Genomic DNA, 23,104 nt, shown 5'->3' with positions numbered 1-23,104 from the left:
CCCGCCCCCAACACTTTGGATTGGCTGTCATATTTACAGAGACCAAATGACAATACAGACATGAAATGATTGACAGACTGCTACTAACAAGGTAGAAATACAACTAATACATGTCGCACATCAACCACACTTTCAAATAACAGAACGACCATAAAACGTTATTTATTCAACTATTAAACTGTAAATAGCTTAACTTATGAAACTGTACCTATGAGATTTATATCTTTTAACCAATTTGAATATTATGAACTCTTTTAATGCAGTTGGCTAGTTTGAAAGACTTGATATTGTTAGCAATCGAATTAGCTAATTTGAGGAACAGTAATCGGACTTAATATTCAACGAGTTGGCTACCTTTAGCTGTCTTATAGTTTACCGTGCAATATAATTGCTGTCCAATGTTCTGGAAATGACTTATAATTACATACTTGTGCCTAAAGTATATTCTTGTTTCTTCAACCACTTTTACTATGTCACGAAAAGCGCACGTAGGTCGACTACTTTGGCTACAAACAAGTGTTTTAAACTCGGTCAGTCAGTTCACATTATACGAGGGTTTAAAGTGTGTGTGTGAATACATGGCTGCTCTCATTTCGTAGGCTTAAAAAATGAACATTATTTAGAGTAAATAATGCACGATAGTGTTTTTAGCTTCAGGAGGATAATTAATTTCACCTACCTGCTATATCCGACGATTGCTGCAGTATATTCTGTGTAAACTATTTCGAAAACGCTAAAATAAGAACATGCATGTTGGACATGTTAATGTAAAAGTTTAATTACTTTGTAAAATATATGTACCACCCGGTTATCAAGAATGAGCACTACACAAGTGCACAAATTGCTTGTGGCTTAATAGTTGAGGTTAGAGTTTTACTGCCCCCTCGTGGACAAGCATGGTACCCAACCATGGCGCCATGACTGCTACCGCATTGCGTGCGGTCGTGGACTGACATGGTTAACCAAACAGTACATATATGAAAAAGACACATGATAACACAATATACATTTATTTTTTCAACGTTGTACAATAACTATGCAGTTTACTATGGAGCAATATCATTCAATCCCGTAGATTATAACATATTCATTTGTTCTAAAGCTTTACAGTATAAAATATCTTCCTGTAATGTGTAAGGATAGGTTTAAAAAATAGTGGTGCTATGCATACAAACTCCAGTAAATGATGTTGAAGAGCAGGTAAGCCAGGGGGAATAAAACTCTTGAATAGGAGTCAATCATGTAGCTGTTGCTCATGATGAAGCTGAGGTTGTGCTTTAAAGGGTTCTTGCGGCGTAGCCTAGTGCCCTCCGTGGGCCCTGACACAGTGGAGTTTCGTGACTGAGTGTTTCTCTCTGTGTTCGGCGTGCTACAGACCTCCGGGAAAGAGGTCAGGTCAATATCGTTGTCATGGAAACAGCCGTCGAAAGCCATGGCCTGGGTGGCGTTGAAGGATGCTGGGAGCTGCATTAGACACAGCAAGGAGAGGAGGGTTACATTTTTAGGTCATGCAAGCTGATCCAGATGGTGCAAAAATAATTTTCTGTGGGTCAAATGAGTTGCATGAGATTTAGCAAAATATTATAGTTTTTTTTTGGTGTTTTTTTTTAAAAAGGGCGTATTGGCAACCTTTGCCCCCTTGAGCTTCTTCATCTCCTCCACTGTGGTGAAATAGTTGACGGCGGCATACTCGATGACGGAGAGAAAGACAAAGAGGAAGCTTGCCCACAAGTAGATGTCCACAGCTTTGACGTAAGACACCTGAGGCATTGAGGCGGACACACCGGTGATGATGGTAGACATTGTCAACACAGTGGTGATGCCTGGATGTCGGGAGCACAGGAAGACACCAGTTACAACACACACTACCGTATATAGCACTGGCCTGAAACAAAACATACTGTACATAGTTCTGATTAGCTGGAAGATGTTTTTTTTCATATTAGTCTGTGTAGGCTCTCAGTCGTACAGGAGTTGTCCATCGAGGAAAAGGCTTCTTGAGACGTCATCTGTACTTCTGTGAAGAAGGTGTCGGACGTTTCGCTCCTCATCCGAAGAGCTTCGTCAGCGAACTAATAAGTGCTGGTAGCTTAGGCCTTAAATACAGTAAGAGTGGGCGGAATTGGTGTGCCAACACCCTCCTCCTATTGGTTCGTTACACTAAGCCTGGGCGGAGTAGTGGTATAATCCTATCCTGTTATTAACACCTCCGATAAAAGGGAAGTGTCGCTCCCTGAGTATTTAAGGCCTAAGCTACCAGCACTTAATAGTTCGCTGACGAAGCTCTTCGGATGAGGAGCGAAACGTCCGACACCTTCTTCACAGAAGTACAGATGACGTCTCAAGAAGCCTTTTCCTCGATTTTCATATTAGTGTTTTTTTTTTCTCATGTGAAACTATGCAGTACCAGCCAGAGGTTTAGACACACACATTTAATAGCATCAGCAAGTGTCTCTCAACTTTTGAATGATTTATGTATTTGTTTGTCTTCGTGCACTCATTTTTATCATGTGCAATATCATGGATTCAACCACAAACAACAAAATGAGCAGCTTTGTACATACAGTACATTTGATCAGTTTATTCAGCATTTTACGCCATCTGTGTGATTGTACTGATATCATGCATGTACTGATCACAGTACATGCATGAGGACCTCTTTGCATGACATTGATATGTAGAAACAAACGAGTGCCATTAGAACCATTAATTGCTCGCCCCCATATTATACTTACTTATATATTCATTTGTTGGGATTCATTGTGTGCTAATAATGTTCTATGCAGCTATTAACGTCTTCTAAAGTTTGATTTTGATTACATTTCTTTGGTATTCCCAGCTCAGTGACAAAACCTCTCACAATATTTATGAGGACACTTCATGAAATTCTTGTTTCAAAACCAATTTTATATCATGGCCAGGCATTTTCCATGAGTAGTTGAGAAGGTACAAAGTGAAATGCAGCGAGCTACACTGATTTCACCATACGCAAAACTATTGTTGTAATGTAGTATGTCTTCCTTTGAAGACATACCAGTGAAATGAGAATAATGAGAAGCATCATGTAGAGTACTGGCATTGTCTGGCGACCAGTCCGGGGTGTGCCGCGCCTCTCGACCGAGGTCAGCTGGGGAGGCTCCAGCATACCCCCGCTACCCCAGTGAGGATAACGGCATAGAAAATATATGGAGGGACGGATGGATCATGTAGAGTAGTTGTGTTATGTAAGTACCCAAGGAGACACGAGCTGGTACGGCCCTCCTGTCTATCCAGAAGGACACCCAAGACAGCATCACCATCAGCATGGTGGGAAAGTATGTCTGGAGCATGAAGAAGAAGATGTGCCTCCTGAGAATAAAATTAATGTAGAGCCGATTGTACCATCCTGGAACAAGAACAGAAGAAGGGTTGCATAGTTTGCAAATACTGCAGTTGTATTGTAAGATGTATCGTTTTTTGTTTCGTCCATTCACACATACCAGTACTGCTGTAGAAGGCAAGCCCAAAGGAAGGCTGGAAGTCTTCAACAAAAAACTGAGAGAGCACAATTTCATCAGTCCTTAACGAGTCGTTCCCGTTCTTCCAGTAGAGCATGAGGTCATTCTCATTGTAAGCATCTTTGAGAGAGGAGAGACGGAGGAAGAGGAGGAGCTTTAACAGTGTATTGGCTCTTTAGCATGCTCTTTTTCAGAAGACAGCAAGAAAGTGCACAGAATTGGGAAAAACATAAATCCAAACTAACAACATTTTTTTTGTTAAGCCACTGACTGTATTTTTGTGTTTGAACATGAGATACTACTGTTAAAGGCTAAATTGACTTTTTAATGCGGTTCTAACAGTAATGTGTCTGATGAGATTGGCTGGCGACCAGTCCAGGGTGTACCCCGCCCTCGCCCAAAGTCAGCTGGGATAGGCTCCACGACCCTAATGAGGATAAGCGGCATAGAAGATGGATGGATAGTTTAGCCTTCTGACTGTGATGCACATACGGGCGAGGGTTGTCCACACTCCGTCACGTGTTTGTTCTTCAAATGCCGTATTAAATTAAAGCTTTTTAACACTTTTCAAGTGTTGGCAGTTCGGTTCCACACAGCAGAGATGATTGTTTTTGTTTCGGCACGCCTGTGCACTGCGTAGGAAAGCGGGAGGAGGACGCTGCCCAAGACGTTAGTTAGAGCAAGACAATACCCTGCACGCAGGGATCGCTGCGGATTGCAATAGTACCACCCACAGGTGATCGGCTTTTGTGATCAGCGTTGAAAGGCATATTTATCGCCATATGCTGGTCACATGATCTGAAATGAGCCGATACCGATTGGTGGCCAATCAATCACTATAAAAGTATAATATGGAACCTTTAATGGATGTGTCACAATATACCAAGCGTGTCTACATTAATAATACTTTTTTAATGCTAAGTAGCATTTCCAAGGTGCAATGTTTGCTATACTCACAGCTCTCCAGCTCCAGAGAGCAGTTCTGTGTGTCCAGAGGGAAACTACTGAAGTCCATTGAGCAAAGTGCTGTGACCGTGATCCTAAAACACACACATACACACAACTACATTATGCACATAAATGCCTTACTGGGACATTTAGTCCATTTAGTCCTCAGAAGTCTATTCTCATGACAATTTTGTACAAAAAGCATAAAAACTCAATATTTTCGATCCAAACAATGATTTCGGCACAAAACAAGACTTCATTAACATTTTTAATCAGCATTATATTGTTTCTCATTATCATCATGACCTTGGTTCTACTGCCTTGTCATTTGCTCCTTTTGACTCAGCTATAAGCAAATGTGGGTCCATTTAGGGCTAGAAAATATGGATTTCAAGAAAACTAGCTTAAGTGTGAAGCCAAACATGACAGCTGTATTACTCATCTGCAGTATATTCATTTACAAATGACTGATATTCTCTTACTTGCTATCGGCCGAGGCAGCATGTGGCTTTACGAGATGGTCAGTGTTATACCATATTGACACCACATTGTCAACATGAGGCTCTGAAATGGATGTGATGAAGTTTATGACCACATCACATCACATACAGAACAGCCCTGTTGACTGTTATTCAAATTTAGTCATATAATTTTAATACCATTCTGTAGTATTTTTTTCTCAACGTTATTGCATGAGACCCACTTGAAAGTGAGACTGTAGAACATCTAAAGGAAAATCCCAGAACGCAAACCAACCAACACCTACAGTGAGGCAGCTTTTTTCCATTCTGGCCCTTGTCTCTGGATCAGTGCTCCTGAGGGCTGCTCAGAATGTTCATATTTTTAAAAACAAACTTACGACCTTCCCTTTATGTAATTTGATTTGATTCATTCATGTATCGGTATTGCGCTCTTTTTTAAATTAATTTGTAATATTTTGGACTTTAACTAAATAATTACCTGCCTGTCACTACCCACAGGTGCCAGCCATCAATTTTCTTCAGTTTATCCATGTCTTGGTCGCGGAGGTAGTAGGGAAGCCCAGACAACAGGTGTATCTCAATACTTGAACTGAAAAGTGAACTATTTCAAAAATGTATTTCTTCATTTCGCAATAATTTTGATGATTATAGTTCACAGCTAGTAAAAATACATGATTAAAAATTCAAATTCAGTATGTCATGAAATGTGAGTATTGTGAAAAAGGTTCAATGTGGTAAACAAGCGGTTTGCGCTCCAGTCAGTAAATTAACTCAGGCTTCCTGAGCCAGTTAATGATCCCGCAGTCTCACTCGAAGCCCTGAAATGAATGCTTTTACATGAAATTCTAATTAATTGAGATGCACTTGTACATACTTACTTCATTCTTCTTAACCTGTGTATGCTGTATTGAAATATATTTGTTTTATAGTTGTCATCTACAGTCTGTCTGTTGTCATCTTAAGTTAGGTTGATTGGCAACTCTAAATTATCCATAAGTATGAATGTGAGTGTGAATGGTTGCTGTATATATGTGCCCTGCGATTGGCTGGCGACCAGTCCAGGGTGTACCCCGCCTCCCGCCTTAAGTTAGCTGGGATAGGCTCCAGCATACCCCAGTGAACCTATTGAGGATTAAGCGGCATAGAAAATAGATGAATGAATGTTGTCATCTGCTTTAGTCTGTTTTTATTATTCTTTTAATTTATTAAAAATAAATATACTTTTATTGTTTTTATTATTGCCAGAATTATTATTGTAATGCAATCAATTATTTGTATTATCATTAATTATTAATTAAATATTTTAGATTGCTTTCTTTTATGTATTATTATTTTAACATTTGTCATTATTTATTACTCTTGTTTCACCTAATTATTATACGCAAATAATGTGCCGTTGCCGAGTGTCTGTGCTGTCTAGTAGTGATCGGCAGAGTAACCATGTAATACACTTCCATATCAGTAGGTGGCAGCAGGTAGCTAAGTGCTTTGTACAGGTAGATAATCAATGCATGGATGTGTCAGATGGCGGTGACAGTGGCATTGTGGCTAGCGAAACAGTGATGGAGAAGTTTTTGAAAAGGAAAGATGCAAACTCTGAACTGCACCCTGGAAAAAATTCGGACCCAGATGAAGGCCAAAGTATGAGTGGAGGTCAAAAGAAAGCAGAGACGGATAGCTGAAGCAAAATCTCTGGCGCGAGGCAATACTAGCTGTCCTTCATTTGTATTTACTTTCACTGAGGATGCAAGAAAACGACTACGTTGTGCTTGGTGTGTGGTGAAAGAAGGGAAGAAAATCATTTCTTCACATTCTCGCCTTCCATTAATGAAGAAAGTGAGACAGAATAGTGTCAAGTACTGGTGGTGGGTCAGTACCAGCACCAAAACGCAAACAAAGGCGTTCACTATCTGCCTTGCTGGTGTTGTTGTTGTTATCGGGTTATTCCGAATGTTTCAGAAACCAGAAAATTGACCTTAACCCGAATACTGACTGCATGTACAGTAAAAGTAGTCAGTGACTAATATTTCAATTTGTTTGATGATCTGAAACATTTTTTCACACAACTGTACATTAATCATGTGCCCATTATTTTCCATACTATGATTTGATAAACATTACTACAGTTGATAGCGGCAGCACAAATAGGGAGTTTTGGCATAGGAAAAATGGCATAAGTTACCTTGAGTGCAATAATTAGCCCTAAGGGGTACATCGGTGTAGAATGTGACAACGTCGAGGACAATGTTTTTTACCGGACACTGTAGAGGATGTTGCCATCGGGAAAAACCCTCAGCATGATGTTCTCCATGGTTGTGTCATGGATAAAAGAGCGCTTGGAGTGCACAAAGAACACATCAGGCACCCAGATCTTCTTCACTAGACGTGAGTCGAAGGTTCGACTCTTATTGCTGCTGGAGGGGAAGGCCAGACGATCATCTTGCCAGTAATGCCTTAGGTACAAAGTCATTGTGAAGTCCTGAAAATAGCAAAACACCATGAAGAGGACAAAGGATATTTGTTTTTTGGTCTAAATCTAAGCGGTACCCACCATGTTTACTTCACTTATGCTGTCAATGCTCTCCACCTGGACGTCAATGCCGACAGGGATAGCAGAACCTGTCAAGGTCAAATGTCACAATAAATCAGCTTTCCGTAGCAGCTGGTTGACATGACATCATGATCCATGATCCACGTTTACGTCCTCCATCTGTACATCTACCACAGATTATGTGCTCAAATGCCACTATCGGTCAGTAAGAGAAGACGTAATGCACACTATTGAGATGCTGGAGACAAAACATTAGATAATAATCATGACTCAACAGATCAGAGAGGATATTATCAGCACTTAGCATAAAGATGCAGTGATGCTCCAATCACCAGACAGAAGAGAAATATTTACCATCAACATATGAGTTTTGCATCTGTATTTATTGGATCATATTTGAGTGTATTGGTGTACCTATTGAAGCGTCCAACTGGTTTATTCCTGAACTTCATGCAATGTAAGTCACTGAAAATGTAGATGTACAGGTATGTGTGTACATCCCTGGGATGTCCAAACTGCAGCCTGGGAGCCATTTTTGGCCCAGCTCATTTTTTGTTGGCCCTCTGCTTATTCTAAAATACGATTAATAAATTATTAATGAAATATATTATCAGCTATGACGCTAATTTGGTTTGCCTCCTATAACACCAAGCTAAAATGTGGATGTTTTGTTTCGATAGTTTTGCATACATTGACCTACATTTGATTTGTTTAAGCATCTTTAAATACAGTATAAAAAATGTATCAAAGTAAGCCCCCCTCATTTGCTGGCAAGTTTGGAAAATGTATTACTGACCAAAGATTCACTGAAATATATTGTGAATTAAATCTCCCATTTATGACGTGTTCAACTGTTGAACTCCACATGCCACATTACCTGTGAGGACAATCCACATGTTCAAAGCTAAATCGTGATAGTAAGAGGAGGTCCCAAACACGGTGGTACTTGCAAAGCAAAAAATATGTTGATGTGGTACTTGGCGTAATACTCTATGAGAGTATTACATAAATACTATGTTCTAACAGGTATGACCCATGCGTCATTGTTTCATGGCACAATACTGAAAACATATGAGGTGAGCCGTAAACATCCTGTCCGATCAGTACATTACCTAATGAGTAGAAGCACTCAAAAGCATCAGTCCTCGATGGCAAGCACATAGTGAAGTAAAAGGGATTAGATCACATGGCCTGCAGGCTACCTATGCCTAATAAATATCCAGGATTTCCATACAGTAACAACAGACGTTACGCTGACTAAAAAGCCCCGTATATAACATTAGTGCAATCATGGGGGATAATGTCAACGCATTAGGGGCCACAACTGCGCGAGAAAAAGTAACTCATGGTAGAAATAAATAGAACACGTAACAGGTATTTAACAAGTATTTACAGGGACTGCAAGGCATGCCAAGTAGGGGGAAGGAGTTGCCGCTGTGCCACCCGGCACAGATTTTGTTGTGCAAAACATGAGGGCAACATGGGATTTATGGGATTGCTCACTTGACAACAAAATAGTGACATTTTATATAGGGCTGTCAAAAAATAGCACTTTATCGGCGGTAACTCATTTATTTCATTAATTACGTAAAAATGTTTAGCGTAGTTAACGCATACGTATCAGGGCAAAAAGTGGCAAGCCATGCCTCTTTGTTACGACGACAGACAGTGGCACAGTGCAGCATCCCCCCCAGTTTGCTGCATGCTCGGAAATCCCAGAAAATCCACTCAAAACATGTGAATTCAACTTAAATGACATAGTGCCCTGCCAGTGGAAAGTCCTGCCAGTATCGGTGCCAGAGTTCACTGTAGTAGCTACGGTTTTTTAACTGATTTATCCACTTTACTCACCCATCTATGTACTCTCTCACCTCAAGTCACAGTGCTGGGTGATTTCAATATACATATGGATAACAAAAACCCACCTCTCACCAAGTTTTTTTCATCATGCCTGGACAGTTTTGGTCTTCATCAGTACTCTAATTTTCCTACACACACGAAAGGACATATCCTGGACCTAATATGCTGCTCTGGTCTCACTCCATCCAACTGCACAGCTGATGAACTGCATGTAACGGACCACTTCCTCCTTTCATTCAACGCCGTCCTTCACCTCTTTGCAACAAAGTCTCCACGCCTCATCACATTTCGGAATATTGACGACGTCGACATCTTCTGTTCCAACATTGACAGTATTCCACTCCTGGGCTATCTCTCCACCGCTGATGACCTTACTGCATATTACAATAATAAACTAAGCAACATCTTAAATACTCATGCCCCAGTGGAAAATCGGTTTGTTTCCTTCTCCTGATCTGCTCCTTGGTACACTCCTGAACTCCGGTCAATGAAGGCAAAAGGTCGCCAGCTTGAGACACTCCATAAAAAAACTGTAAAAACAAAAAACGGTCTTACCATTCATAAGGAAATGCACAAAACCCATATTTCACACTACAAGGACTTGATCAGATCCAATGAAGGTAACACCAAGACCCTGTTTTCACTGCTGAACAAATTTCAAATTTCTCCAACCACCGGATTCCCATCCCCCACCTGTATACTACTGACACCTGCAAGTCAAACATGCAGTTTTTTTTACTGAAAAAGTCCATAACATTCACCAACTATTATCTTCTAATCCTCCTTCTCCACCTGAGCTTCTCTAAAACGGTTGTTTTATTATATATTTATTTATTATATAATGTTTTATTATTATATTATTATTATTATTATTATTATTATTATTATTATTATTATTATTTCATGTGTCTTTTTTTCAATCAAATACAATAAAAATGGGCAGATTTCAGACATAGTTGCAAATGCTGTTTAATCATGATTAATTAATTTGAAAACCGTGATTAATCTGATTAAAAATTGTATTCATTTGACAGCCCTAACTTTATACTGTTCTATGTCAGACACTTCAACACTTGTAGGACGATTGTAATGAGTAGGGAAGTACCAGTAGAAGTTTGGGCACACTTTCTCATGCTGTTTAATGGGAAGGAGTGGTACTGTATACTATACATGCAATTATTCAATACAACAATGTGCATCTATGTGTATTTTATAGGACGTGGCTATGTTGGAACATATCAGATGGCGGGCCAGGGCTGCCTAATGATGTGATGCACATACAGCATGCAAATGGTTCACACTGTGCAGTGTAAATTGAAAATGACAACTCAAACTTAATATGTTCATTTTAGGCCATCAAAACACAGTTATGTAAGTACTTGATAAAAATGTATTGTTCTGTTGGTGTTCCACTTGAAATACACATCTTTACATGTGTACTGTTGTTCTTGCAACACATTTCAATCACCTCAAAACATCTGGCTTTTTGTTCCCATCTTCCGGCTCGTGATGAGGTGCACAGTTCAGATGATTTTTATCTCTGCTACTCTGTCTGCAGTCATTGTCTCACACGTAGACAATCTAGGTCACCAAGGGCTTTTTCGGGAGGCGTAATATCAAGGACAGCACAGTAACCTACATCAGTCTTGTTGCAGAGGACACACACAGCAATGATGGAGGGATGAATGGATGGGATGGGATGGATAGATACAGTAGATTGTGGGTAACTGGTCCTTACCTCCAAAGCCCGGCCTCATTGCAAAGTCATGGTCTTCTATTCGAAGCAGCTGTTCTGATTTAATTAGCAAAGACTTTGTGCTGTCGAGTTTTTTCATCTTGAGGTCCACTCGTCTAAGAAGCAAAGAGGACAAACAACAGCTGATTGGACAGGAAAATCTTTAGCTTTCTCTGACCTGACATCTGGTGACGAGTGCGTGGTGTGATTAAAAGCAGAGGCGATGATCTAAATAATGACAGTTTCTTCTTCATTGGAAGTTTATCAACACTCTCGCTACTCTAACTGGTTTGCCTACACTCATCTTGCTTCTTTCATTACTTTTAATTAGGGACGCTCTCATCAGGGTTTTATGCAGCAGATTCCGCTACAGACCATCCAGGACTGAAATCGTCCGATACCGATCACATGGCTTAAGTATACATTTTAAAATGTATTTATGATGAGTGCTCTTGGCCAGGGGTGCCGCATAAAGGGGAAAAGTCAGTTCCAAGGTCCTTGACTGCCAGGGGCCCAAAAAAATAAGGGGATGGAGGGGGACGGGATTTTTTTCATGGGACCCAGAATTCCTGGTTGCACCCCTGCTACTGCCTAATATGAAAAAAGGAACCATAAAATCACCTTCATTTAGATAAAAACTTATTTGACTTGCTTTTTGAAGAGAACATATATCACTTGTGAAACTTACAGAAGATGAGACATCTTCTTTAAGGAGGCTTTGGATGTGAGAGTACATTTGTGGAGCTCTCGCAGGACTACCAGGTAAATGAGAGAGCACTCGGCAAAACCGGTGAGAAAGGCTGGTCATCTCGTCTGATGAATTAAATTATCCATCCATCCATTTTCTATGCCGCTTGTCGTCATTTGAGTCACGGGGGTATGCTGGAGCCTATCCCAGCTGACTTTGGGCGAGAGGCGAGGTACACCCAGGACTGGTCGCCAGCCAATCGCAGATTAATTCAATTGTTTTTCAGGTTATTTGCTTAGCCTTTTGACTTGTCAGGCACATATGGGCAGGTGTTGGCCACATGGCTGCGTTAGCTGCCGTTTGACTGATGATCACACCGTGGGCATCGAAAACTCACCATATTCTGTCAAGTATTACGTGAATTTTGAAGGAAAGTGGGAGGAGGACGCTGCCCAAGATAGTTAGTTAGGGCAAAACACAACACTGCACACAAGGATCGCTGCGGACGGCAATAGTAATACTCACATGTGATCGGCTTTAGCGGTGAAAGGCATTTATCGGCATATGTCGATCACATGATTTTTCACGAAAATCGTCCGATCGTTCAGAGCATCACTACTTTTAATCAAAGATAATGGCAGAGACTACACTTTTTCCCTAAGTCTGCCCTTAATTGGACACAAAACACAAAGATGCTCCATTAGACTTCACAATCCCTGGCAACAGGACCATGATTAACTACAAATGCTAGTAGACGACCACCATGTGCAGTGTCCTCCAGAAGTATGGGAACAGTGAGGTCAATTCCTTTATTTTTGCTGTTGACTGAAAACATTTGGGTTTGACATCAAAAGACGAATATGAGGCGAGAGAGCAACATTTCAGCTTTTATTTCCAGGTACGCATTTACATCTGGATCGCATGCACAGCTTAGAAGATAGCACCTTTTGTTTGAGCCCACCCCATTTTTCACGGGAGCAAAAGTATTGGAACATGTGACAGGTGTGATTTGTTGCCCAGGTACGGTATGTCCTATTAAATTGCTTATTCAATCAAGAAATAGCACTGAATGTCTACGCTCAGTTTCAGATTGGGTAGGATAGGTTTTACTTGTGTAGACTGTATTTAGAGGTGTAAACAACATGAAAACCATGAGCACTGTCTATGGGAGAAAAACAAGCAATTGTGAATCTGAGAGAAGATGACAAATGAATCAGAACCGATGCACAAACATTGGTCATAGCCAGTATAACCATTTGGAATGTTCTGAAGAAGAAAGAAACCACTGGTGTACTAAATAACAGATGTAGAAACAGACAGACCAAGGAAAACATCAGCAGTTGATGACAGAAACATTAGCAGCATTTACACTTGCACGCATTTTGCCTCCGCATTGTCCTGCAATTTGCCATGGCAGTATGTGTCATTTATTTATTTACTTATGGCACACCTGAAAAGCATGAAGACTAGCTTGTGCACCACTCAAAGAATGCAGTTGGGGCCTCCCCTACTCTCACCAAAAATGATATCCTGTAGCGTATTTTGTGTATGTAGTCATTTCTTCACTGAATTAATTTTACTTAGAAATAACTGAAGTTTTTTAGCAAGATGGATGGATGGATGGATGGATGGATGGGTTTGAAAAAGAAGTTCTTCTTTATTTTTCTCAAACTACTGCACCTCCTCTCAAGTCTAGGCAAAGTCACACTTTGACATTGTTACAGTATGAACATGCACAATGTGATTATGTGCTAAAAAGTGTGGGCTAACTACTATAGCAATTATAATAACGACAACAATTAGTTATTGACTGATTTATGTTTTTTATGTTTTAACTTTATTATGATAGATTAAGTATACAATAATGTATATACCACTCTAGGAAATACGTCTTTTCCCCAATATTTAAGTTTCCTTTAGAAGATAACCCAAAATTTTTGCACATTTCCATTTTTATATCCATTCATTCAGTTCCTAGATACAATTACGCAACCCTTCATCCTATCTGATTACACTGGAAAGCGTCACAAAGATCACGTAAGGATAACAACAAAGGATCCAAAGCTCTTAAAAGTATCTAAACAGCATAGACAGCCCAGCAATACTGTAAGGTTAAAGTTCACGCTCTGCTCACCCGCCATGCTTTTGTCTGTTGCTGTCCCCGAGGTCGAGCTCCTTGTGTCTCCTCTTGGTGGGAAAGTGGCTGCTGTTGAGCTGCGTGACAGGCCACAACCAGGCGAAGCACATCAGTCTTAAGGCCAGGAGGTCCACTCTCATGGTGAAACTGGTGCTGTGAACACGAGAGGATCTCCCGAGCGTCCTCCCCCTCCGCTCCACTGAAGTCCTCAGTCCCCGTCACCCTACTGGTACGTCGTCCATGTCCCAGCAGCACTCATTCCGCTGTGGCGTGCACATGCCATGTAAGCGGAGTCCTGCCCTGCACTCTCATCTCCGACAAAGATGATGCACATCCGTCCAGATAGTCCTTTGGTGGAGCCTGGTGGTCAAATGCGCCACCCCTCCTCTTGCATCTCCTGACACTACATGCTCTCCCGACCCACACAGTCTCCACCCTCTGGTCTAAAACCAAATATCAATTTATTCCAATCATGACAAAGGAATACCATTAATTCCTCCCTAATCTTCTTATCTGTGGTTGGTGAAATCTTTCAGTAACCTACAAACTAGAGGCAGTCGAGGGCGGGCGGGAGGGGATAATACAACCAGTGGTTTCATCATCGTTCTAAAGAGATAAAAATAAAAAGGCTGTAGCCTACTTTTACACACAGCAGGATTTTCCCTCCAGTTGCACTGTGTCAGGATGGTTGGACATGAATGATATCATGGAGAGAGGGCACAGATGCGAGCATATGTTTGGCCCACATCTGTAAACCTTGTACTTCCAGGGCTCTCCCGTGGTTTGCAGGCCGATGACATGAGGGATTTCAGCTACTCTCAGAAAAAACCCTGACATCAGTGTTTGAAGGGACAATCTGCTGTTGAGGTATGGGAAAGTCAACAGGTAGAAAGCTGGGGCAACTTGCAAGACAACCCCTATTAAGGAATGGCCACAAAGTTTGCGCTTACGCCAACAGTGACAAAAGCATGGAGGAGACACCAGATAACAGGCTGGTATACCAGGAAATGTGGAGTGGGGGTCATAGGAGGGCAACAAGCGGAGTTGTTTTCCGCTTGACTGCTTGACCTCACTGCGGTCACGGGGGTATGCTGGAGCCTATCACAGCTGACTTTGGGGGAGATGCTGGGTACACAGCCATCCGGAGGGCACATATAGACAAACATCCTTCCATACTCTCATTCATACCTGTGGAAAATGTAGGTCGTCAATTAACCCAACATGCATGCTTTTGGAGTAATCGGAGGAAACCCATCCGCTCACGGGGGGAACATGCAAAGTCCACACAGACATGCCCGAACGGAGATTCGAACCCAGATCTTCCAGATTGCCTGACTGTGTGGCCCTGAACTTTGATTAAAATATTATAATAATGCAGATACAGTCAAACCTCGGTTTTGGTATGATACGGTTTTCCTTAACTAAAATTTTGCCTCGGTTTTTGTACAATATTGCACTTAAAAAGCTAATCCATTAGCCCAGTACTGTATTATTCTTATTATTATGCTGACTCATAGTCCGTGCACATTTTGATTGAGTGCTCAATAACCATGGGGCCATGGGGCCATTGTTTTCTGCATGTAAAATTCTAATTATTTTTTTCTAAAATGAATTTTTTGTTAATATTTTTGGGGGTCTGGAACGGACAAATTGGATTTACACTCTTTCCGAAGGGAAAAGTTGCCTCTGTTTTGGTACGTTTTTGTTTTTTGTCTCACTTTTTGGAACAGATTAATAACAAAAGCCGAGGTACCAATGTATTACTTAATTATTATTACTTAACTCCCTGAGAGCCCAGAACCAAACATTTTTATCTTTGCAAATGTATAATTTTTCTAATTTCTCATTAGATAATAAGATAAAAACTCCACTGTTAAAGTGCGGTGCAATGAGCAAACAAGACACATTTGGATGCTGGAGGTGTTGTGTGCGTGATGGAGCATTCACAAGGAGGCATGTTAAACATTTACCTGCCAGGTTAATTAGTCAGTGTTTCATTAGTATTGGAGAGGATGTAAAGTGGGATCGCACAGATGCGGCTCACCGCACACCAGCATTTGTTCTCACACGCATACATATGCATGGCAACTCAGCGAACAACTCTTGAGACATGGCGCAGACACACGGACCCACAATGGTGCTGCTTATTTGCCTGGGGAAACTCTTAATGACACTCTCAAAAGGTACTGTAAAGCCTCTTTTACTCCATCTACAGTATATTCTATAGCGATTGGTAGCTATACTGAGAAAATAAAAATGACAAAAAAAACTAATTTGGCAGTTAAGATTGAAAATAGAAAATGTATTAAAAAATGTACATTAATTGCCTGCAAGTCTATTTCAATATAAATAATTTCACATAGCAAATTACATACATAAGTGTTGCATCTGACTTTTTTGGCACTCAAATTGTTCTTTCTTTTTTTTTTTTACTTGTCACATGTAAAATAACAGAGTTGAATGATTTTACAGATAACACCGGTATTTTACTTAAACAAGAAACACAGCTGTAACGCGCCGTGAGCCCTCCAGGTTACTTCGGCACACATCAGTGCAATACTACGAGCCCATAAAAAAGGGGGAAAGGCTGTAAAAAATATCTTAACCCCCATTAAAAACAAGCACAGGGGTTTATTAGGGGAACACAAAACCTCTCCTATGTGTTTCAGAGTTATTATGTGCATCAAATTTGCGTTTAACATTGTATCTTTATTCTCAAAGTTAAACACTACGATCGGTATGTAACTTTCTTTTTATGCACATTAATATGTTATTAGTCTTACGTAAATGATAGCATGTTTTGCATAACATATTGTACATGGCAATGTCTGTTATACAGTAGACTTTAATACAGTATGTTTTACTGTAGTATTTAAATAGGCCTAGATTGTTTATATGGACAAAAGTATAAAGTATAAAAGTAGGACAAATGGCTATTACACCTAGAGGAAGAGAAAAATATAGTTAACTTATTTTTGCAACGACAGTCAAACCTCGGTTTTTGTACACCCCAGTTTTTGTATGATTTGGTTTTCATCAAAAATTTTCACCCAATTTTTGCCTTGGTTGTGTACGACATTGCATGTAACAAACCTGTACTGTGTTGTTCAACAAAGCAACCTACGCGTTGCTAACTCGCTGTCCGTGCATTTTTTATTGAGTGTGACTGCTAAATAACCACCACGGGGCCAAAGAACGTTGCGAGTGCCAGTAATATGATAAAGAAGGTGAGAAACACGATTGAATTCGATCTCTCCAGGATGTATGGAAAGTCTGCATCATCAATAACTTTCATCCATTTATCATTTATAATTTCACATTGTTTTCTGCAGGTACAGCTATAAATTATTCTCTAGAAAATGTATGTTTGCCAATATTTGGGGGTTTAAAGTTTACGTTATTTCCTGAGGGAAAATTTGCTTTTGTTTTCATACTTTTTGGCTTTTGTCTTACCTTTTTTGAAGAAATTAATGACAAATAATGATGTGCCCCTGTATTTTTTACTCTATAATATACAAACTATAATATTTTGAAGGAAAACTTTTATCCACTCACCCAGAATAACATTTGTAGGGCCAGACACAGTGTTAAAAATAACCAATATATAAAAATAACTTTTTAACCCTAAAATGTATAGTACTACTAGTAGATTTTAGTGATGTCCTTCTGTTTCCAAACCATGTTGGACTTCCAGAGGCCAACGTTTCCTGCATCATCCATGACGACTGCATCCTCCCCTGCAGCTTCAACCCACCCGGCACAGTGGTGATCCACTGGTACAAGCAGCAAATACCCGTACACAGCTACTACTACAACAAGGATCAGTTTGGACTCCAGAACAAACATTTTAGTGGGAGGACTTGTCTATTTAACTCCCACATCCCTCAAGGGAACGCATCTCTCCTGCTCAGGAGGGTCAAAGTTCAGGATAAAGGCAGGTACAAGTGCTACACAAGCACACGCAAGGGGAACCAGGAAATCTTTGTAAACCTGGACGTGAAGGGTCAGTAAAACTTTGTACCGTTTCATCCATACACCACAGAACTGATGCAGCAATTAGATTTTTCAGAGATCTGCAGGTTTACATTGTTGTACACGACTACAATGTCAACCAGAGAATATTTGGGGGGATTTCTCATGCATTCCAATATAAAAACAATATCTTTTTTAAAAAAAAGATTCAAAGATTATACAATTTCCCATTTTTTCCAAATGAATACAAGGGTAGAACAATCTATATAGATTGGCGGAAAATAGAAGGCTTGTTTTGAATATAATCATTTATGTTGCCCTTACACTATTACTGGAATATTGTATCAATGCAGTAAATGCAGTCAAATAGCACCATCTACTGAAGATCTGTTTTACTACCGCTGTACCAAATGAACAGAAATTGGGAAAAAAATGGAGTTGGTCCACAAGTATGATGCTCATGCTGTTGTCTTTTTGTCTTCTCCTAAAGCTCCCATACAGTCAGTCACCATGGAGTTGAGTGATGAGATGGTCACATGCTCCTCCAACAACATCTACCCCGTCCCCCTGGTGACATGGGCCACAGACCCCCCTTCCGCGCAGAAATCTCTTGAAAATGTCACCACAAAAACCACAGACTACAAAGGACTTTTCAACGTACAAAGTTCACTAAAGATTCATGGGAACGTATCTGATTATACCTACGTGTGTTCATTTGTGTCAGCAGACAAGAGCCAGGTGTGGACCGCCTCTAGGAAGAATCAAGGTGGGCCACATTTGTAATAGAGAGGATGTATGTCAGCATAGACATAATCAAATATGTCATGTCTTTTAGTGATGACAGAGGAAGAGGGGAGCACACTGTGCATCCCCTGCATCCTCCCACACAGTCTTCACAATTTCACCCTCGTCTGGACCTTCGCATCCTCCAGTGAGCCCACAGTAATTGTACGATACGACAGTAGACACGGACACACCTTCAACCTTTGGGAGGGTCTAGCAGAACTGGACCAGCAGCATCTCCTGCTGGGAAATGGATCCCTTATGCTTCGCAAGCCAGACAGTGAAGAGCACTCTGGGATGTACACGTGCACCTTCACCGGCCTGCAGAGCCGACTCATTGTTCAGACCAAAGTCAACATCACTGTAGCATCAATAGGTAAGTGTTGCACTGTTCAGCTTGGAATACAACCGGAAAGGAAAAAAAGAATTCTAGAAAATCTTACTGTGTAGGTTTGACTGAACGGAGAATGCAGAGGTCACGATGGAGCACCGCAGCATCTGCAGCTTTTGTCTTGTTCACCGTCATTTTGGCTATTCCACAGTGTCTCAGGCAAAGAGGTAATTATATTTCCTAATTACAGCATATTTAAAAGAAGACGCTTTTTTCAACTTTCAATAAAATAAAATAGTAAATAAAAATGTACAAATTTCAGAAGTTAAACCAGTTCCTAGGTGTCTTAAGAACTTGTTTGTGACATGCTTCAGTCCAAATACCACGAGGGTCAAGAATGACAGCACACTTAAACGCTCTCTAAACAGCTCTGTTCAGAGCAGCCAGTTTTGGGGGGGACTGTGCAGTATATGTAAATGAGCCACTGCTTACCCTGCCCCCCAGGGCCGCTCTAGTCTTTTTGTGGCCCCAAACAAGATTTTCTTTGTGGACTTCGGGCACATACTGATACGACTAAACAAACACACATATACAGTCACGGAAAAAAATATTAGACCACCATTGTTTTTTCAGTTCCTTGGTCATTTTAATGCATGATACAACTAAAGGTACCTTAAGTACAATTCCAACACCATTTACAGTATATATCTCCAACTCACACACCTCTCTAGATCCTTCGATATTTCTCATTTTCATTGCATTCAGGGACACTCCGAACATCACAAAAACAGCTTTATAAGGCATGAGTGTGTGTGTGTGTAAATAAACAGGAAGATCTTTTTTTTAAACGTGAATTTTATATTTTTATCACTCACTTCGTAACTCTTACGAAGTTTAATGAGTTTGAAGTGTCGCTCCAAGGAAGCTCACGGCTCCGCGTCTGCCTGCTATGACTGTCCTCAAAGCAGCATTTTGAAGCTTCACTGTGTTCCGGGTCACAGGAGGGAACATCCCAGAGGATCCATATGTTTCTCGTAAAAGACTGTGCGTGTAGCACAGGTGGTCAAAACACCGCTATGGTTGTGGGTAGCGGGAATGTAAAAAAAAATAAAGGCGGAAATAGGGACAGTCGCGTCGGAATGTGCGGCAGGAAATACACTAACAGCGGAGGAGGCAGCAATGGTGTTCCAAGATCCCACTCTAAATGATGACGATGATGGCTGCGTTTGCGTGAGAGATGAGGAAGAGTATCACAATTGGATTTGACATTTTAATGAGCTTGTTGGATACCGTGGAGACAGCGATCTGACCATTTCCTAGGTTAATGACGTCATGATATGCAAATTAATCAATTGAGGGACTTTACAATGAAAACATTGAATTTACCTTAAATTACGTGATGTCTTTGAACACAACCACTCATTGCTCATAATAACACAGTTTACAGTGTGATTCAAATGTTCTACTACTATTAAAGACACTCGTGTTCAACAAATTGATTTTTAGACTTGTGTGGTATCTTTTAGCTTGATTGACATTTGGAGCTGTTAATACATACAAATATATATAATCCTGTCCTGTCATTGATCGTTCTCGTCATTAAATACAGTAAAACGGGCATATTTCACACAGTTGTTAATGGTGATTAATCATGATTAATTGATTAATGTATCTGGTTTTATTCAAGATTTAGAGCTCAGAGAAGCAGAACCTCCACCTGCTGCGTCCACCATCTTGTCTTGAATAAAATAAATATATATATATATATATATATATATATATATATACTAAATATACACATACTGTAACAAAGACAAGAAATTAATTAATCGCAAATCTGTCTTTGAACAAGGTCTATTAGCAACTAAAACAAAATGTATGTGTGTATATATATATACACGTATGTATATATAAAATAAGATGAAATAAAGAATAAACCACAAACCATAACAAAAAACTAATAAACTAATACAAATATTAACCTCAATAAAAATAACCTGCAAAATCTTTGAAACTAAGGAAACACAATTCAACCACTACACAATTTTATCCTGCGCTCTCTTTTCCATCCCCACCCCGGCCCCCGTCCTGCAGGGGTACAGTCGACTACACACAATGGGGCAGGCCTCATTGAGGTTCACCTGCATAAAAATGCAAACACTTCATACATTATCAGGCAACATGCTGTTGACTGCAGGGGGTTGCACCTACAACCCCTGGTGCTGGATGGAGTGCCAGACATAAGTGCAACAGAAGATTACAATGCTGAGGATTCAACACCAGAAGGAAAAGAAGAAGAAAAAACAGAAGAGGGACCAAATGTTTGTCAGCAGTTTGTCAATACTGACCCTGAGAACTTTACAGCAGATGTAAATAACCTGTCAGACACTAAATAAACTGTCAGACCAATCATTTCCCAGAAATACACCCCATAGTTTTCCCCTCTACATTCACTTTTTTCTTGCCGTCTGCTCTGAATTGGAATCACCTGGCATATGGTTAGACTTAAACGAATGCATAATCACTTGTCGCTTGGTAGCCAATCTTCCCCCTAGTCTGGAGGAGGTGTAACGTTCCAGTGCTTTGTGGCAAGCACATCTGTGTATAGGCACAAAAGTGACATTGTGAAATGAGGCCCTGCTGCGTCTCATAAGTGCTGTTTTATAGCCCTCAAATTGTAAAAAAAAAAAACAGTCTGTCAGTATGTTTTTGTGTGTGTGTTCTTCTCATTTGGTGGGGGGGATTCTAGAAAGAATGCATCACAAATGAAGCTCCAAAGCTCCAAAACATAATTTTAAAATATCACAATGTTCAAGAAAAAGGTTTTGAGGAGGGTCATGTCTGACCTTTTTTCCAGTTCTGCACACAACAGGGTTCATGGTTAACACTGAACTGTGTCCTCACTAAATGGCATTTGTGGCGCCCCCTATGGGTTGTGCTCCAAATGCTTCGGAAGATGACGCTAGCCTACATGTACTACAGATATCCTCAAAATTGTATCATCATTAGACAAATCATCAATGATTTATGCCCAGTGAGTTGCTAAGTCTCACCTGTGTCCCAGCAAAGACGTTTTCCTTGATGGCGGCCATGTTTTTCAACCAATGTTTTCAACCAAAATTTTACAGACATTTGCTTGTCCCACGTCCAAAAAACATGCATGTTAGGTTAATTGGCGACTCTAAATTGTCCACAGGTATGAATGTGAGTGTGAATGGTTGTTTGTCTATATGTGCCCTGCGATTGGCTGGCCACCAGTCCAGGGTGTACCCCGCCTGTCACCCGAAGTCAGCTGGAATAGGCTCCAGCATGCCCCCGCGACCCTAAAGAGAAGAAGCGGTATAGAAAATGGATGGATGGATGCATGTCAGTCCCGAAAATGTGTGTACCAAATTTTGCGGCGATTTGGCTAAACACGGCTACGTTACAGTGGGTGTTTTGAAGAGTTCATTGAGCTGTGTGAGAAATTTCAAGTTAAACCACCCTATGTGGTCAAATTTTGGGGTTTAATAACGGCGCCGACATGTGGTGCATTTGTCCGATTAATAATAGCACAGGCAACACAGCAGGGGTGCGTCTTTTGACACATTGTCACCCTTCTGTGTGCAGCGGTTCAGTAGTTGAAGAGTTAGCTTAAGGTGCACCCCATGGGGTGTCAATCTTCAACTTTGTGTAGGTGCATGTCATAACCAAAATGTCTTCTTAAAAGTTCCATCTCGTTGAAAAATGTGTCCTCTGCAACTCACAAGACGTGAACGTGTGTGTATGTGGATTCATGTCAAAGATCCAAGGTCTGAGTCTGGAAGTAATCATCTTGTCCAGGCTCTGCACAGCCCCCCTGCCCATGATGTCATTGAAGTTTTAGTTCCGGGAGAATTGGGGGATTTTTCTTATGTAAGCTTTTCCTTCAGCTGCTTCTCCTGCATCTTTGTATCTACCAGTCCTGTATCCAAACAATATTTGCTATGAAGTTAATCACAAACTAATATATTTACTCCACAAACAAAGTACATTTTAAGTGGTTTTACTCCCCATCTGTATGGTTGGACGTCATGAGGGGGAGAGAAGTTTTCTCTCTTTATAAAGCAGCCAAAGAGCCCACCCCCGCCTCCACATACCG

General features: G+C 40.6%; 1 protein-coding gene across 5 annotated transcripts in view; it reads right to left on the bottom strand.

Annotated features, from left to right (window-relative positions):
- Nucleotides 1-913: 913 nt before the first annotated feature.
- The window catches only part of gabrr3a (gamma-aminobutyric acid type A receptor subunit rho3a), a 33,557-nt gene continuing 11,366 nt past the window's right edge, over nt 914-23,104 (bottom strand). For 2 of the 5 annotated variants that reach the window (XM_054754821.1, XM_054754820.1), the window contains exons 3-10: nt 11,077-11,189; nt 7,479-7,546; nt 7,183-7,406; nt 4,455-4,537; nt 3,480-3,617; nt 3,233-3,385; nt 1,630-1,823; nt 935-1,464 (exon numbers count right to left, since the gene is read on the bottom strand). In XM_054754821.1, coding sequence (XP_054610796.1) covers nt 1,162-1,464; nt 1,630-1,823; nt 3,233-3,385; nt 3,480-3,617; nt 4,455-4,537; nt 7,183-7,406; nt 7,479-7,546; nt 11,077-11,173 — 1,260 coding nt within the window. In that variant the 5' untranslated portion in view covers nt 11,174-11,189 and the 3' untranslated portion in view covers nt 935-1,161. Of the gene's footprint in view, nt 1,465-1,629; nt 1,824-3,232; nt 3,386-3,479; nt 3,618-4,454; nt 4,538-7,182; nt 7,407-7,478; nt 7,547-11,076; nt 11,190-13,895; nt 15,223-23,104 lie in introns of those variants that run through there. The other 3 variants (XM_054754819.1, XM_054754818.1, XM_054754823.1) reach the window with 3 other exon arrangements.

The sequence above is a fragment of the Dunckerocampus dactyliophorus genome, chromosome 16, assembly GCF_027744805.1.
Source record: "Dunckerocampus dactyliophorus isolate RoL2022-P2 chromosome 16, RoL_Ddac_1.1, whole genome shotgun sequence".
Taxonomy (NCBI): domain Eukaryota; kingdom Metazoa; phylum Chordata; class Actinopteri; order Syngnathiformes; family Syngnathidae; genus Dunckerocampus; species Dunckerocampus dactyliophorus.
Note: the sequence above shows the minus strand (reverse complement) of the source record. Positions and strands in the feature narration are given on the sequence as shown.